The sequence below is a fragment of the Accipiter gentilis genome, chromosome 7, assembly GCF_929443795.1.
Source record: "Accipiter gentilis chromosome 7, bAccGen1.1, whole genome shotgun sequence".
In the NCBI taxonomy this organism is placed as follows: Eukaryota; Metazoa; Chordata; class Aves; order Accipitriformes; family Accipitridae; genus Astur; species Astur gentilis.
This window is the reverse complement of record NC_064886.1, coordinates 11,624,542-11,641,901: the sequence shown is the minus strand read 5'-3', so window position 1 is coordinate 11,641,901 and position 17,360 is coordinate 11,624,542. Positions and strand designations below refer to the sequence as shown.

Sequence of the window (17,360 nt, the reverse complement as noted above, 5' to 3'; positions counted from 1 at the left end):
CCGTGGGGATGGGCCGATATCCAGGGCTCCGGGGTATTCGATGCCCGCTGATGAGCTTGTCAGGTCTCAGACCCGCCCGTCCCCACGGGTGACCGTGTCGCGGGGACGTGGCAGAACCTGGGTGGCTACGGTACTCACGACATGCCGGGACCCGGCGTGTCGTGAGTACCGTAGCCACCCACCACTTCTGCCATCCCACCACCCCACTTCCCACGCGTGGAGGGAGCGGCAGAATATCCACACCCACCACCGGGCGGCCCCATCCTCCATCCCGGTCCTCGGTGGATGCCGTGGGGGTGGGAAGGAAGGAGTTAAGTTCGGTGTGGATGATAACGGCCTTTTGTGTGTGTGGGGGGGGGGGGGGGGGGGGGAGGAAGGGCTCAGCCCCGTCTCGGTTTGGGGGGGCGGAAAAGCCACTCTCCGTGGGCGATGCTGGCCGTGCTGGCCGTGCTCTGCAGCACGGTGACGGTGGCGGCAACGACGGGGACAACCACGCTGACTTTAGCAGTGGTGTTACCCGAACGCAACCTCACCTACCCGTGGGCTTGGCCACGAGTGGGACCAGCAGTGCGTTTAGCCACCGCCACTGTTAACGCCCGTCCCGATTTATTACCCGGTTTTACCTTACGGTGGGTTTTCGGTAGCAGCGAGGATCGACACGGTGTTTGTTCTGAAATGGCCGCGCCGTTGGTCGCCGTCGACCTACAGCTCGCTCATCACCCTGCCGCTTTTTTGGGACCCGGTTGTGTCTATACGGCAGCACCGGTCGCCCGGTTTACCAGCCACTGGCAGCTTCCACTGGTGACAGCGGGTGCCGAAGCTCACGGCTTTGACGACAAGCAAGAGCAATTCGGGTTGACCACCCGTGCGGGTCCCAGTCACCGCAAACTGGGTGAACTGGGCGTGCAGCTCCATCGTCATTTCAACTGGACCCATCGGGCTTTACTTGTTTACTGGGACGAGAAGATGGATGACCGGCCATACTTCTTCGCTGCCGAGGGGCTGTACGTCCAGTTGCCCACCCTGCGCAACCTCACCGTCATGGATGTCGTCTTCCGCGACGGTGGCAATTTCTCCTTCATCATCCAGGAGATCAAGCAGAAGGGACGCAGTGAGTGCTGGGGAGGGGGAGACACACACCTGTGGGGGGTCTTGCCACGCACCAGCATGGTGTGGGGGGACAGGGAATCCGAGGGGGTGCCGGTGCGGTTCATGGGTGGGCACAGCCGTGCGCAGCTCTACGCAGCTCTGCATGGGTGCGCACGGCTGTGTATTGGTGTTTGTGGCGGTACACGGGTGAGCACGGCTATGTCTGGGTATGCACAGGTGTGCACAGCTTTACGCAGGTATGCACAGCTCTACACGGGTAAGCACAGCTCCGCACAGCTGTACACGGGTGTGCTGCATGACCACACACATGTGTGCTGCTCTGGCCCCGCATCCTGACACCCTCAGACCCCCAGCCCGCATTGTGCCCTACTGGGAGCTGCTAAGCATGGCCAGCTGCCCCGCTCCCCTCTGTACTGGTGGCCCAGGCTGGCTTCGTCCCCATCCCCGTCCCTGCCAGCTGGTCCATTCAGAGCTATCTCGGGTGGCACCAGGGGAGTGGGTGCCAGGGGGCTGGCACTTGGGTGGGTGGCGTCCAGCCATCCTCAGCCTCGCCATCTTGCTGCTTAGCCTTGGCGGGTGCTCTTTTGGGGCCCCACGGTCCTGATGGGTGGCACAGCTGTGCCCCATGCCAGGCACCACCCATCCTGCTGGCACTGCAACCCCATGCCAAAGGGGACCATGGCGGTGGGGCAGGCAGCACCCACCAGGGTCACCACGCTTCTGAGAATCAATCTCTGCCGGCAATCTGGGCCACAGGGAGGAGGAAACAGAGTCAGGAAAACAGGAAACCTCAGCCTGGCACCCGCAGCACAGGGTAGAGGCGGGCAGGGCACTGGCAGGGGGGGAAGGCAGCGGGGTTAGGGACCCCCACTCCCTGGCATCCCACTCAGCCACCCTCCACCCGCTCGGCAGCACGACCCACCGCACATCCCCTCCTGCATCGTGCATTAACCGGGGACCCTCAGGATGCTGGGCTGGGGAATCAGGGTCCCCCGGGAATGGGGAGGGCTTCAGCGTGCCATGAGCCTGCTCGCCCCACGCAGTTGTCTACATCTGCTGTGCCCCGGAGACGCTACGGGAGCTGATGCTGCAGGCAGGACGCGAAGGGCTGACCCACGGCGACTATGCCTTCTTCTACATCGACATCTTCGGGGCCAGCCTGCAGGGCAGCCGCTTCCCTGAGCCCCAGAGGCCCTGGAAGCGGGGGGACCACCATGACACCAGCGCCCGGCAAGCCTTTGAGGTGAGCCCGGTGCTCTGCACGAGCACCCACCGCACATGTGTGTGCATGTGCACGGGGACCCACCCGCATGTGTGCACCTCAGCACAGGGAGCGGGACTGTGGTGGGCGCCAGAGCTGGTGGAGCAGCCCCCATCTCCCCCCTGCTCATTCCCTGCTGCTGGCAGCCACCAAGGAGGAAGGAAATGAGATTAATGGCCCTGGGTTCCAGCTCTGGCGCTGCCTGGAGCAGAGGCTATTAATAGGCACTGCAGAAAGGCAGGCAGCCCCTGCCTGTAGCCTGGGACTCCGTCCCTGAGGGGACTGGGCAGGGTCCCGGTCCCCAGTGGGGTCCAGCTCAGCCCTGCTGCCAGCCACTCTCCCCCATCCCAGGCTGTCACCATCATCACCTACAAGGAGCCCGAAAACCCCGAGTATCAGCCCTTCCTGGCACGGCTGAAGGAGGAGGCACTCGCCCACTTCAACTTCTCCATGAAGGATGGCTTGGTGGGACATGGGGGGATGGACCCAGGAAAGCTGGGGGGCACAGGGCTGGGGGAGCACAGGAGGGAGCTGGGGCTGCTTAGGGACATGGGCTGGAGTTGGAGACAAGGGGACATGGGATGGAGCTGGGGCTGCTGAGGAACATGGGCTGGAGCTGGGGACAAAGGGACATGGGCTGGAGCTGAGGACAAAGGGACAAGGGGACATAGGCTGGAGCCAGGGGCACAGGATGGAGCTGAGGCTGCTGGGGATGAGGAGTTGCAGGATGACCTGGGGCTGTAGGGGACAAGGGGACAGGGACCCCTGGCTACGCCCCATCCCCGAGCCATCTCCGTGCCCCCAGATGAACTTCATCGCAGCTGCCTTCCACGACGGGGTGCTGCTCTACGCCCAGGCCCTCAACGAGACACTGGAACAGGGCGGCTCCATCACCAATGCCTCTGCCATCACCCGCCAGATGTGGAACCGCACCTTCTACGGTGAGCCCTGTCCCCATCCTATCCCCATCCCAGCTGGGTGCTGCCTGCCAGGCACCCACCTGCCCCGCTCCCAGGATGATATTTTGGGATCTAAGTCCCTACCCATGGGCTGGGGTCTCTCCCCAGCCCCTCACCCTCCGTCCCCAGGCGTCACCGGCTTCTTGAAGATCGACGAGAATGGGGACCGGGAGAGTGACTACTCCCTGTGGGACATGGACCCTGTGCAGGGGGACTTCCAGGTGAGCCCCAGCATGGGGGCAGACGGTCCCGTGAGGTGGCCGGGGGCCTCCTCCCACCCATTTCTTCCCCCACCCCAAGATCGTGGCCAACTACAACGGCACCACCAAGAAGATCCAGATGGTGCCAGGGCGTGAGATCCACTGGCCGGGAAATGCAGTGCCCTCCGACATCCCCCCCTGTGGCTTCGATAACAGTGACCCACTGTGCCGCAAAGGTGAGCAGTGTCAAGGGGGGGACAACACGACGCGAGACCCCTGCCCCAGGCACCTACCAGCTCCTCACCAGCCTCCTCTCGCTGTGCAGCCAACCTGTCCACGCTGGAAGTCTTGTCCCTCGTGGTCAGCCTGATCCTCCTGGCCATCACCATCGCCTCCTTCTTCATCTACAGGTGGGGGTGCCAGGGTCAGGGAGGGTGACCCTGAGGCTGCACCAGTGTCCCCGGAGGTGGAGGGGACACATAGAGGGGGTCTCACCCCACCTTCCTGGTGCAGGAAGCTGCAGCTGGAGAAGGAGCTGGCGGCCCAGCTGTGGCGTATCCGCTGGGAGGATGTGCAGATGAGCAGCTTGGAGAAACACCTCCGGAGCACCGGCAGCAAGCTCACCCTCTCCCTGGTGAGCACCCATCCTGTCCCCAGCCCTGCTCTGGGGATGGGGACCGGGGACCAGGCTCACGCTGTGTCCCTTCCCCCAGAGGGGCTCCAACTATGGCTCACTGATGACCACCGAGGGGCAGTTCCAGATCTATGCCAAGACGGCATATTACAAGGTATGGGAGTGCTGGGATGGGCACCCACCGCCCTGCCAGGCACCCAGTGCCCCACTGGGCACCCATCACCCTGTGTCTCCCCAGGGCAACCTTGTGGCCGTGAAGCACCTCAACCGCAAGCGCATTGAGCTGACACGCAAGGTCTTGTTCGAGCTGAAGCACGTAGGTGGACCCTGGCTCAGCGCTGTGTGGTGGGATGGGGGTGCTCAGCCTGGTGACTCCTGGGTGGGGTGGAAAGTGACATGAGCCTGGTCCCACACCCTGCTCCCCCCTCAGATGCGGGATGTCCAAAACGAGCATCTGACCCGCTTCATTGGCGCTTGCACCGACCCCCCGAATATCTGCATCCTGACTGAGTACTGCCCACGCGGGAGCCTCCAGGTACCAGCAGGGACCCAGATAGCCAGCAGCCATCTGGGGCTGGAGTTTCTCCCTCCAGTGCCCATCACTCAGTGTCGGGTCTGCCCAGAGCTGCTCTGCTGGTGCCTGGGGTGGGAGGGAGCTGACCACAGTGGGCAGATGGATGCTGTTCCCCATCCCTGGACCATCCATGATGGGGGGACAGCAATGTGACCTTCATGGCCCCAGGACATCTTGGAGAATGAGAGCATCACACTGGACTGGATGTTCCGCTATTCCCTCACCCATGACATCGTCAAGGTAACGAGCCGGTTCCCAGTGGGCACCCAGTTCCCATGAGGGTCCCCTGTTCCTATGGAGGGGGTGGACAACGAGGTCCGACCACTCTCTACCCTGCCAGGGGATGCAGTTCCTGCACAATGGGGTGATCATCTCCCATGGGAACCTCAAATCCTCCAACTGTGTGGTGGACAGCCGCTTCGTGCTGAAGATCACGGACTATGGGCTGGAGAGCTTCCGCATGGCCCCCGACAGCGAGGACTCCCATGCGCTTTTTGCCAGTGAGCACCCTGCCCATTCTCAACCCCCAATCTTGGGAGGACCCCCCGCCCAGGGTCCCTGCCCAGCCTGACCCCCCTCCCTGGTGCCACAGAGAAGCTGTGGACAGCACCCGAGCTGCTGCGGATGGAGTCGCCGCCGGCCCGTGGCACACAGAAAGGTGACGTTTACAGCTTCGGCATCATCCTGCAAGAGATCGCCCTGCGCAATGGCGTCTTCTATGTGGAAGGGCTGGACCTGAGCCCCAAAGGTGAGTGGGAGGGCTGGGGTCGTGGTGCCAGGGACCTGTTGATGGGTGGTTGGGGCAGCTGATGGGTGCTTGGCCCCACTAATGGAGGGTTGGACCAGCTGATGGGTGCTTTGGGTGCTTAGACCTGCTGTGATGGGTGCTTAGCCCCACTGATGGGTTATTGGACCAGCTGATAGGTTGTTTGCCTCGCTGATGGGTAGTTGGATGTGCTGGCAGGTTATTGGACCTACTGGTGGGTGCTTGAACCAGTTGTTGGGTGCTTGGACCTGCTGAGGGGCTGTTAGACCAGCTGGTGGGTGCCTGGACCTGCTGATGGGTGCTTGGACATGCTGTGATGGGTTCTCAGAACAGCTGATGGGTCGTTGCCCTCACTGATGCGTGGTTGGACCCACTGATGGGTGCTTGGACCTGCTGGTGGGTTACTGCACCTGCTGGTGGGTGCTTGAACCAGCTGATGGTGATTGGACCAGCTGAGGAGTGGTTGGCCTCACTTGATGGGTGCTTGGACAAGCTGTGATGGGTGCTTAGCCCTGCGGATGCATTATTGGACCAGATGATGAGCGCTTGGACCAGATGATGGGCTGTTGGCCTTGCTGATGGGTGCTTGGACCTGCTGTGATGGGTGCTTGGAACTGCTGATGGGTGCTTGCACCTGCTGATAGATGTTTGGACCCGCTGACGGGTGCTTGGCCCCGCAGAGATCATTGAGCGAGTGAAGAGCGGGGAATGCCCCAGCTTCCGCCCCTCAGCCAATGTGGGGTGCCACATGGAGGAGCTAGGCCAGCTGATGCAGCACTGCTGGGCTGAGGATGTCCTGGAGCGCCCTGACTTCAACCAGATCAAGGTCCAGCTTCGCAAGTTCAACAGGTACCTCTGCCTTCCCCAGCCCTGTGGGTGATGAGTGATCCCGAAAAGGGTCCCTGGGTGGATGCTCACCCCCTGCCCACAGGGAGAGCAGCAGCAACATCCTGGACAACCTGCTGTCACGCATGGAGCAGTATGCCAACAACCTGGAGGAGCTGGTGGAGGAGCGAACCCAAGCCTACCTGGAGGAGAAGCGCAAGGCTGAGGCTCTCCTTTACCAGATCCTGCCCCAGTGAGCACCAGGGGGGCCTCAGCCCTCTGTGTACCCCTCCACTGCTGGGCACCCTGGGGCACCACACTGGCGTCCCCTGCCTGCCCTAGTGTGTGGTCCCCCATGGATACTCTGCATGGCTGGGGGTGCTTGGAGGTGCTGGGGACACCAAGGACGCCCAGATGACTTGGGGCTGGGCGTGTTTGGAGGGGCTGGGAACCCCTGGGGACTCCAAGGACCCTGTATTGCTTGGAGCTGCAGATGCTTGGAGGGGCTAGTGACCCCGAGGACCCCCACGTTGCTTGGAGCTGGGGGTGTCTGGAGGAACAGGGGACACCCCAGACTGCTGCATGGCTCAGGGTGCCTGAAGGGGCCAGGGACCCCAAGGATCCTCTGCCATGGCTCTTTGGGGCTTGGGGTACCTAAAGGGGCCAGGGATGAACACAGACCCCCAGCATGGCTTGGGGCTGGGGGTCCTCAGTGGAACCAAAGACAACCCCGGTCCCCCATCATGGTTCAGGACTGGGGGTCCTCAGAGGGCTGGAGACCCCAAGGACCCCACAGCATGGCTGGAGGCTGGGGATGCTGCACCCCCAGGAGGGGTTGGGGGGCTATGCCCCCCCCTCACTTACCCCCTGCACCCCCAGCTCTGTGGCGGAACAGCTGAAGCGGGGGGAGACGGTGCAGGCAGAAGCCTTCGACAGCGTAACCATCTACTTCAGTGACATTGTGGGCTTCACAGCGCTGTCAGCCGAGAGCACTCCTATGCAGGTGGTGATGCTGCTCAACGACCTCTACACTTGCTTCGATGCCATCATTGACAACTTCGACGTCTACAAGGTGAGGACACACACACGTGCATGCACGTGAATGCTCCATGGGTCCTGCTGGACACCCCAAAGCCGGCGTCCATGGCATGTCCCCAGCGGTGTGTCCCTCCACCCTACCCAGGTGGAAACGATCGGGGACGCCTACATGGTGGTGTCTGGGCTGCCGGTGCGCAACGGGAAGCTGCATGCCCGAGAGGTGGCCCGCATGGCCCTGGCACTGCTGGACGCCGTCCGCTCCTTCCGCATCCGCCATCGGCCACAGCAGCAGCTCAAGCTGCGCATCGGCATCCACACGGGTCAGCGGGGATGGGGGTGGGGCAGCTGTATGGGTCAGCAGGGATGGGGACAGGGACATACCATCCATACAGGTCAGTGGGGACAGGGATGGGGACATGGCACCCACTCAGGTCAGTGGGGACAGGGATGGGGACATGGCATTCACACTGGTCAGCAGGGATGGGGATGGAGACATGGCACCCACACGGGTCAGCGGAGATGGGGCCAGGGGCACGTCATCCATAAGGGTCAGTGGGGATGGGGCCAGGGATATGGTACCCACACGGGTCAGTGGGGACAGGGATGGGGACAGAGACATGGCACCCACATGGGTCAGCGGGGATGGGGACAGGGGCATGGCATCCATACGGGTCAGTAGGGACAAGGATGGGGTTATGGCATCCACACGGGTCAGTGGGGATGGGGACAGGGACAGGGTACCCACACAGATCCATGGGGTGGGGAGACATGGCACCCACACGCACCAGCACGGATGGGGGGACGGGGCACCCAATGGGGTGAGGGGGCACCCAGCCCTCCCATGGACCCCAGGGACAGGGGAGAGGACACTAGCACCCAGGGGGACCGTGGGGCCACCATGGGTGGGAGAACCCAGTGAGGGGGGCCGGGTCAGCACTCAAGGGGGGGGGGGGGCTCACTGGGTGTCCCACAGGACCCGTCTGTGCTGGCGTCGTGGGTCTCAAAATGCCCCGGTACTGCCTCTTCGGGGACACGGTGAACACGGCCTCGCGCATGGAGTCCAATGGGGAAGGTGAGGGGCCTGACTGGGCACCCATGAGTGCTGTCAGGGCTGGGGCTGGGCCAGGCACCCATGGGTGCTGATGGGACCACCTCCCACCAGCCCTGAAGATCCACATCTCGGCGGTGACCAAGGCTGTGCTGGAGGAGTTTGGCTGCTTCGAGCTGGAGCTGCGGGGTGATGTGGAGTTGAAGGTGAACCCCAGCCCCCCAACAGCCCCAGCCCCCCTGATGGCTGCCCCAGTGGGGTCCCCACAGCTGAGTCCCCCCTCTGCATCTTCATCCCGCAGCCCCCAGTGGGGCAGTGGCTACCCCCCTGCACCCCAACCCCTGGGGCAATGAGCACCCCCTGCACCCTGACCCCTGGGGAAATTGGCCGCCCCTGCACCCCCGCCCTCGGGGCAATAGGCACCGCCTTCACCCCAGCTCCCCCCGACCCTCCCTCTCTCCACAGGGCAAGGGGAAGGTGAGGACATACTGGCTGCTGGGGGAGCACGGAAGCAGCACCCGGGGCTGACCCCACCCAGCAGCACCCAGGGCCCGCGGGGCTGTTCCCAGCACCACTGCAAAGGCCCCTGCCGGGCCGGGGCCAAGCGGGCGGCACTGCTAGCAGCTGGGGGCTGGATGCACCCCCCCCCCCCAACTGCACCGTGCTCTCCAAACTGACCCCTGACTGCTCCTGGGGTGGGGTGGGGGGACCCCATCCCTGAGCAGCCCCATGGCCTGACCCTGGCGTGGGCACTAGCAGAGGATCGGGGCCAAGGCCGGTGGGGCAGTTGTGGGGGGAGGTGATACAGGGGGAAGGGGACATCCCTTGACCCCAGGTGGGGGTCACTAGAGCTCTAACTTTTGTAATAAAGCTGGTGTGTATGCGCTTGCCGTGGGTCTCAGTGGGGTCCCACTGTGCCCCCCCCCCCAGCACCCCACATGCACCCTAGTCCCACTGGGACATTGGGTGGCCCTGGGGGTATCCCCGAGACAGCGGCCCAAGCCCCCTGCAGGGAGGAGGTGGACTCTGGGGAAGCTTTGCAAGAGGGGGGCCCCCCTGGGGGGGGTCTTTTTAGGGGGTGGGGGCCAGAGGAGCCGGGATGGGGCGGCTGTGCAAGGTAGTGTGGGTCTGGGGGGGCTGCCCAAGGGGAGGGGGGTTGTCCCGGCGATGTACGCCGCAGGGGGGTCCCGAGGTTCCCGAGTGGGGTCCGGGAGACCCCCGGGTGCCCGGCAGTGCCCGATCCGGGGGGTTCCCAGGAGCTCCGGAAGGGTCTCGGCCGTGCCCGACTCGGGAGGGGTCCCTGGAGGGTCCGGGGAGTACCGGGGGCTCCGGGACGATCCCGACCGCAAGCAGCGGATCCGGGAGCGGGAGGGTGGAGCGTCCAGCCAGCGCAGACCCCGCCCCCCGCCGTCCCATTGGTCGAGTAGCTCGTCGAGGCCCCGCCCCTCCCAGGCCGGCTACCCGCACTGTCACTCCGAGCCGTTTCCCTGCTGCTAATGGCCAAAGGACAGGAGGGGCGGGCGCTTCCGGCCGCCGTGCGCTTCCTCTTCCCCCCGGGCCCTCCCGTCCCTCTCCCAGTGACTTCCGGTCGGCGGCGCTGGGCGGGGGGTGCGGAGCCGCCGCTCCCCTCCCCCGGGCACCGAGACCCCCGCCCCGCCGCCCGGCGGAGCCCCACTCCCCGTCCCCTCCCGCACCGGCGGCAGCCGCAGCGCCCGCCGTGCCCTGCCCTGCCCTCCCCTGCCCTGCCCCGCACAGCGCCGGGGGACCTGTCACCCCCCACCCTCCCGCTACCTCCCCGCTACCCCCCCGCGCCGGGGCCGCCCCGGGACCCCCTCACCACAGGCCTCACCCGGGGGCCTCCCTCCCCACAGCCCCCTTCCTCCTCCCAGCACTCTCCTGTGGGGTCTCCCCATAGCACAGCCCCCCCCCCCCCCCCGCCCCCCAGCACGGCCGCAGGCCCCAGGCCTGCCCTAGTCAAAGAGCAGCCCCTCCGCTCCCCTGCTAAGGGAAGGCAGCCCTCCGCCCCCCTGTACCCTGCCCCTGTCCAGGGTGAAGCCACTGAGGAGCAGAGCGGGGTGCCCCTGTTCCCTCCACCCCACTGCAGGAGCAGGGGGTGCTCCAGAGGGGGGGTACTTCCCACAAACACCCCCCTCCCTGTCCTCCCACGAGGAAGAGCTGGGGGGGGGGGATTGCCAAGTAAAAAGGGGGGGCTCCTCTCAGGCCAAGCCCTGTGGTTGGGGGCTGCCCTCCCCCCTTTCCTCCCACCACCACCACCATGGAGATGCAGAAGGGGAAGGGGGGAACAGCAGGAGGAGGAGGGAAGTTGCTGGTCTCCACTCTTCTGGATGCCAAGGATGAGTTGGAGGAGGTAGGTGCCTGGGGCTTGGGGCAGGGGGGCTCCAGGGGGTGGGTTAGGCGCTCAGCCCCGTGCAGGGTGCAGACAGGGTGGCACATGTTGCTCCCCTTGCCTGTCCCTGTGCGGGGAGGGGGCTCACTCTAAAGAGAAACCACCTCCTAGCTAGGGTGTCCCTGCCCACCTTGCCCCGGCTGTGCTTGGGCAGGGCAGCAGCAGGTTGTGGAGCAGGATTACGAAGATTGCCTCGTGACTGAGCACCGACAGAACTCATCTTTCCAGTGTCTGGGAAACTTTCTGACCTGTGCTCACCAGGCCCCAAATTACACATTGCTGTCCTACTTCCCATTGAGCTTTTCTTCCTGCACTAGGAGAAGAGAGCTGGTTCTTTTACAGGTGGGGAAGGTTTGGGGTCTCCCCAGGACAACTGGGATCTGTTCCTGGTGTGGAGGAGCCATGGAAGAGCTGGTAGCACAGGGACTCGAGCGAGGCAGACGCATTGCTCAGGCCTTTCTGTAACACTGATTTACACCTGGCTCACAGGGTCAACTCAGTGAGTGTTAAGGTATCTTCCTAAAGCTGGTGTAGGGCCGGCTTCCATGGTGCCACAGGGCTGGCAATGCTTTTGTGAACTGCTAGACTTGTGGGAGAGATTGATTATTTATTGTGTGATGGAAACAAATGTATTTGGGGCTCATGAAATGGTGCAGGCAAAAAAAAAAAAAAAACACGTCAGATTTCAATTGCAGGAGAAAAACAGGGTGGTAACAGGAATCACTAGGTCTCAAGGTCTGGGAACTGTCCTTTGCCATTTGGAGTGTATTTATATTCCTTCAAAGCACTCGTCAGTCCCTATGTATGTTTTGGGTCCTGTCCAGGTCTGGACAGAACGTTCCCAGCTTTGGACCCATGCAACTCTGTGAACCCGGCATGGCTGGGAGCTTTGGTTAGGCTTGAAAATTGGCTCCAGGGTACCGAAGCGGGTCTCCTGGGGTCCAGGTTGCTCTCACTCAGATCTTTCCCCAAGAGCATCAGGTCCGGGAAGGAGCCACCGCAAGTCAGCAAGCGTGGCGTAACTCAGGTTTGGTGATGGTGACGTATCCAGGCAAACACAGGTATCAAAAGGAGAAGACTTTCCAGAGACAAGCCTTGCTTAACTAGCAAGCCTTCCTCCCCTTGCCTCTTAAACCACTGGAAAGCAGTGCCTTCAACTAAAAGCCCAGTCAGTTGGGAGAAACTGGTTTGGGCATTAATTACACTCCTGAGTGCTGATGGATTTACTGTCACACAAGTTTCGTGCTTCTTGCATTAAGGACTCCAACAAACAGGAAACAGAGCGTACACAGGAAAAACCATGTGTGATTGTTGTTCATTGAGTTTTCACAGTAAACAGGCTGCCACATTTAGGAAAAAACCTCCAGTCTTTCCCTTTAGCTGTTGTCGGAGCTGCTGGTGGTAGTAAGTTGAACACATCTGTTTGGGGGAGAAAGGTGATTGGAAGGACTGGAGCTTGTAAAAATATATGTCATACCGGGTGTTAACAAAGATATCATCATCTTGTTCCGCTGTGGATTTTGGTAGAGGCAACAGAGCTTGTTACAGGAATGTGAACTATGAATTACTCAAAGGTAGAAGTACTCTTTTCAGATAGCCTCCATACCTGGCAGTAGCGAGTCAGTGTGTCTCCTGTTTATCCCAAGAAGGGAATACCAAACCCTGATCCTGCAAGCCTGTCAGCAGGTCTCAGATCAAAGACATTATTTGACAGTGAACTTCCTTGCAAAGCTCTTCTGGTGGTTCATTGGCTGCATTATCTGCCAACAAGTTGTCTTATTTCTCACTGGGATTTTTCTAACTCTGTTTTTCAGCTGCTGGATCTTGTCCTTCCTTTCAAATAATTCATCTGCTTTAGATTTGAGATTTTCATGGGTTTTGCCCCATTGCTCTTTCATAATGCCATCGCTCAGCCTGGAACAAAGCCGGTTTCACAAAGGCATTGTCTCTGTATTACTGACCAGTACATCTTCTTTCATATTGCCTTGGAGTGGAGAACTGTTGACCTCTTTCTCAATAGCTTCTTCACTGCAGCCCCTTTGATATGCAAAGGAGTTGCTAATCAGTTCCATAATCGGTGTGATGTGTTTGCATTTTAATCAAGAAGTGACTGTGTAGAAATAACCTTCTCGTAACTTGGTTGTTGCCTGTCTTAGGCTGCATTTGCCACTTTTCCCTGGTGCAAACAGGTCACCGCTCCATTAACCATAGGCTCCAAGGAAACTCCAGGAAAGCAAGACCTCATTTTGCTGGCAGCCAGGGCCACCTGAGTTGCTGCTGTGGCCGAAGCAGTCCAGCCATGTCCGCAGCTCCGGCATGGAAGTGGTGGCACCGGTGAAGAAGGCAGGGCATGTCTCCCTCACGTGGCAACAGAGCTGTTTATGGAGGAGTTTAATTTAGAACAACATCTTGCCACGCAAGTCGTAGCATGAGAGCAAGACCCTGGTGTTAAAGGAGCCCTGCAGTTGAGCTGTGGTTGTGCTGACAGCCAGGAACCCTGCTCTCCACCTGTTTGCAGGCTCTTGGGTGTCATTGCTGCTGTGAGAGCACATGGTGAGCCTGTGAGTGTATGCAGCTCTTCTGTCACCGTCTCTGAGATGGCACCATGAGGCGGCAGAGGATGTGGCATGCCTGTGCCCAGAGTCAGCTGCTCTGCTCATGCTTTTTCCACACCAGAGGCAGACATCGGCTAACCACTGCCCAGCCTGCTGGACTGGAGAAACCATTTCCGCGTGGGACTGATCATGCCCTGTATGAAGAGGGGGCAACTCTCTGATTTCTCTCAAGTTGAGGGGAAACCTTTGCCATTCACTTCTCCAGTATTTTCATGCCTGCACTCTTGTAACTTACCAGTCCTGACTTAGTGGCTCTTCCCATCACTTCATCCCTTGGGGTGCTTGCATGCAAACATCTGCTTCTGCTGTTTATTCTCAGCCAGAAGTTGCTCAGATGTTAAGTGATGAGAACAAAAGGTTTCCAGGCTGCTGCTCCACAGCCCAGGTTTCCCACACGGACAGGAGTGGTGGATCTTGTACTGCAGAGCTGCTGGATGACGGGCTCTGGCTTCTCTGTGCTGAGGGAAGGGGACAGCTCATCATCTCAGGGTGCAGCTCTGCTCTCAGAGTGAGGATTGACAACCCTGCCTCAAATTCAGCCTTTGCACGACTGCACCTTGGCTTCGTATCAGTGACATCAGTATTAGTATCACTGAATAATAATGCATTTACTTTTTGGCACTTTGAGCAGTGTCAGCAGAGTATTTAAAACCCAAACCTGTGAATAAAAGAACGTTGATGAAGTGGTAACTTCTCCAGCTGGCAGGAGGTTCAGAGCCTTGACATGAGCCAAGAATGGCTGCTGCATCACTGGCTGTTTTTCTGTCCATTCAGGTGTTTGAGTGGCAGTTGAAGCAGCCTCTGCTGTATCTTGTCTTGGCACGGGTGTGCTCAAGTGTACTTGTTCTTCCAAGTTTGTGACATTTGGCTTTTCTTTGTTTCAGAGACTAGAAAGGTGCGTGGGCATTGTGACTTCACTAACCAATGGGCTGTCGGAGAGGGAAGCTAATGATGCCCTCAATGCTCACGTAAGTGTCGTTTCCTTCAACGAAGAGAAGTCCTGCTTGGATGAAATTATTCGTGGTATATTGTACCTGCATGGATCTCTGTCTGAGGGAGCAGGCATGTAAGCTATTGCGAGGCACAAAGAATGGGCAGATACGAAGAGGCTGGGGAATGGAGCCTGCTGTGCTCTTGCAGCTCTCAGCCTGTCGAGGATTCCCAGAGCTATTACAGTTAAAAGACAAAACAACATTGTGCTTTTAATCCTTGCCTAATCACCTCTTTGGAAGCTGACCTGCAGTGCAATTTCTTGCTGAAATCTGGCTGAGTGTGTCTCTCTCCCAGCATATAAGCACTTTGTAGGTGTGCATGCACACAGGAGTCTGTCACTATGCGTGTGCTGCTGGTGTTTGCATTTCTCGTGTATTTTTGTATTCCTGCGCTGCTCAGATCAGCTTTTTCCTGGCCCACAAACAGCCAGACCCCAGACTACTGGAAAGGGCAGGTTCAGCCTTTCTGTTGAGGGATGGAGCATTTATTTCTAACTCTGCATAGTCTTAAAATACTTGCCAGCAAGCTGCAGATGTTACCGTATAAGGGAAACTGTTGTGTGACATGTTAATGGTCTCTCGGACATGTTGGTTGTATTTTTTCCTCCCTAGAACACCTTGGGCTCTTGGAGTCAGTGGTACAGAGTTGCCTTCCCTTAATGGGAAACCATTGGCAGCCCAGGCTGGATTTCAGGGCTCTGAAGCTCATGAAATGCTTTCCCACTTGGATGAACAGGCTGTAGAAAAGTCTGTAAGAAGAGCCTGGGCAGGTCCCCAGCCCCAGGGCAGGGCTCAGGGATCTGCTGCTGTTCTTGTCTGGGGGTTTGTTGCTCCTCAGTAATGAGAGAACCTGAAGTGGTGCAGCTAAAATCACTGGAAAGTGCTTGGTATTGAGAGGTTTGCACCAGCATTAACTTTGCAATGGGGTACAAATGTTAGGGAGATCCTGTATGTTTCTGTATTCCCTGATGATTCTGCTTTGAATTCCTTGCGGGCTGCTGGGTGCTCTGTTGACCACCCATTTGGTGGGCTTGAGAGGGGTTTCCTTCTTCTGTTGCTTTACTGACTTTCTTCTAACGTCCCATCTCGCCTGCTCACCGATGGCACTTGCATTTTTCTCTCTCAGATATGTAAAGGAACCCCTCAGCACGAAGAGATCTGTCTGGGTCTTTTCACTCTGGTTTTAACCGAACCTGCTCAGGCACAGAAGGTAAGGCACACCTGCGCCCATTGGTGAGTGTGGAAAGTTTGTCCATGAGAGATTTTGCTTTCCAGGCAGCTAGGGATCCATTCAGAGCTGTGGGAGTTCTGGGTCTCATGCAGGCATCGGAAGGTGCCTGGCTCAAACCCTCAGCGCTGAGCAGTGTTTATTGTAGCAGGGCAATGACTTTGCTTAGACCATTCCTTGTTTTGTTGCCTCCATGTGGCACAGGGGCTGCAGCAGCTGCTGCTCAGGGGAATGCAGACACTGCCACCAGGGAAGGGAGCTCGGCTGGGTTCTTTCACAGCCCTAGAATTAATTGTTTTTTGCTGTGGGAGGTGAGTACTGATTCTTTAAGAAACTGTAATGCCTTTTCCAGTTTCTGCCTTGTCTTTGGAGGCCCAGAATGGATTTGCATGCTGGAAGCCAGAGGTAGATTCCTACAGAAATAATGACCTAGACTCTAGAGGAGGAACATGTTCAATTCCTAGAGAAAATCACTTTTTAGCAGTCCACCTCTATTAATTTCACAGACCAGATTTAATTTTTAAATAACCCTTTTTAATGATGCTGTAAACTGTGATTTCTAAAATTGTAGTTACCTGCAGGAAGATGAATGTTTTGTATTCTAAAGATCTTGGATGTGGATTTGGCACTGTTGCTACAAACTGGGGGCACTCGGGGAGGGAGTTGAAAATGATGTTTCGTTATAGAAACCAGACCTATTTGTAGCAGCTACAAGGACAAACAAAAGCACTGTTGGAAGGGCTGTGTGTGGTGAGCAGCACCCGGGGGTCCTTGTTTGGATGCATTGCAGTTAATGCCAGGTGTTGCATAGAATTTGAAAGGGTTGAAGTGGACTCTTGAAGTCGGCAGGGTCTGTCATGAACGTGGCTGAGTGGCATGCCATTAGGGATGCTCTGTAAATCCTGGCATTGTGCTGGACTGAAGGTGACTCATGCAATATTCTCTCTTGATTTAATCACTGCTCTGAGGGCAGAGCTCTCTCCTCCAAAGCAGTAGATCCACATTAGCTCCCAGAACTCATAGCTGCCTTGGCATTGCTAGATGGGATGGTCCTTGTCAATGAAGGTACAGCTCCATTCCCCAGAAATCACCTCTTGAAAACAAAACATGCTGCTTCTGGGAGTCTTCAGGCCTGACTGCTTAACGGTGCTGGTGCAAGTCAGATTTCTTTTTGGTTAGATGGCTGTGTTTTGCTCTGTCTCCTTGTGGCTTAAGGCCTTCCCAAATCCTGACCCCAAAGTCTCCAGCCCTGCTGTGGCCTGATTCTGCCTTGTGCGCTGAGCACAAGACTTGTAAGTCTGAAGAGGCTGAATCCAGCTGAGGCTCAGAGCACTGCTGAACATATCCTTGTTTCCAAGACACTGAGAGAACCAAAGAGTATTTCTAGTTGCTGACTAGCAGTGCTCTACAGGTTGGTCTTCCAAAAGGTGACCCTCCTCCACATCGAACAAAATGCTCTTCTCCCCTCTAGGATGTGGTGGACCACAGCTGGGATGCGGTAGGGAGTATGCAGACACCGTTAACTGAGCATAAGACTCAGGCAGGTGCTTCCATACGCTGGAAGCGAAGGTTGAGCGAGTCTGGCAAGCTCCAGCTTTCCATCCACACGGCACTCGCTGGCTGTCCCGCTGCGAGGGGCTGAGAGAAACCTGCCCAACTCGTTACCCTCTGTGGTCTTCTCTGGCAAAGGAGAGCAAAAGGGT

General features: G+C 58.7%; 3 protein-coding genes across 3 annotated transcripts in view; 2 read left to right on the top strand and 1 right to left on the bottom strand.

The window, feature by feature from the left end:
* ILF2 (interleukin enhancer binding factor 2) overlaps positions 1-17,360 on the bottom strand; it is a 99,032-nt gene that overhangs the window by 5,566 nt on the left and 76,106 nt on the right. The window lies entirely within an intron of this gene.
* Positions 414-9,218, top strand: NPR1 (natriuretic peptide receptor 1). Its single transcript, XM_049806925.1, has 21 exons — positions 414-1,111; positions 2,154-2,353; positions 2,723-2,836; positions 3,177-3,312; positions 3,460-3,551; positions 3,631-3,766; positions 3,856-3,940; positions 4,044-4,164; positions 4,244-4,318; positions 4,403-4,480; positions 4,595-4,699; positions 4,907-4,978; positions 5,079-5,238; positions 5,331-5,486; positions 6,185-6,353; positions 6,436-6,582; positions 7,209-7,401; positions 7,513-7,687; positions 8,341-8,439; positions 8,530-8,621; positions 8,881-9,218. The coding sequence occupies exons 1-21, from the start codon at positions 430-432 to the stop codon at positions 8,941-8,943; spliced, it is 3,150 nt and encodes a 1,049-aa protein (XP_049662882.1). The 5' UTR covers positions 414-429; the 3' UTR covers positions 8,944-9,218.
* INTS3 (integrator complex subunit 3) overlaps positions 10,347-17,360 on the top strand; it is a 43,157-nt gene continuing 36,143 nt past the window's right edge. The window contains exons 1-3 of the mRNA XM_049806926.1: positions 10,347-10,783; positions 14,322-14,405; positions 15,556-15,639. Of these exons, the coding sequence (XP_049662883.1) occupies positions 10,691-10,783; positions 14,322-14,405; positions 15,556-15,639 (261 nt within the window). The 5' untranslated portion in view covers positions 10,347-10,690. The remainder of the gene's footprint in view (positions 10,784-14,321; positions 14,406-15,555; positions 15,640-17,360) is intronic.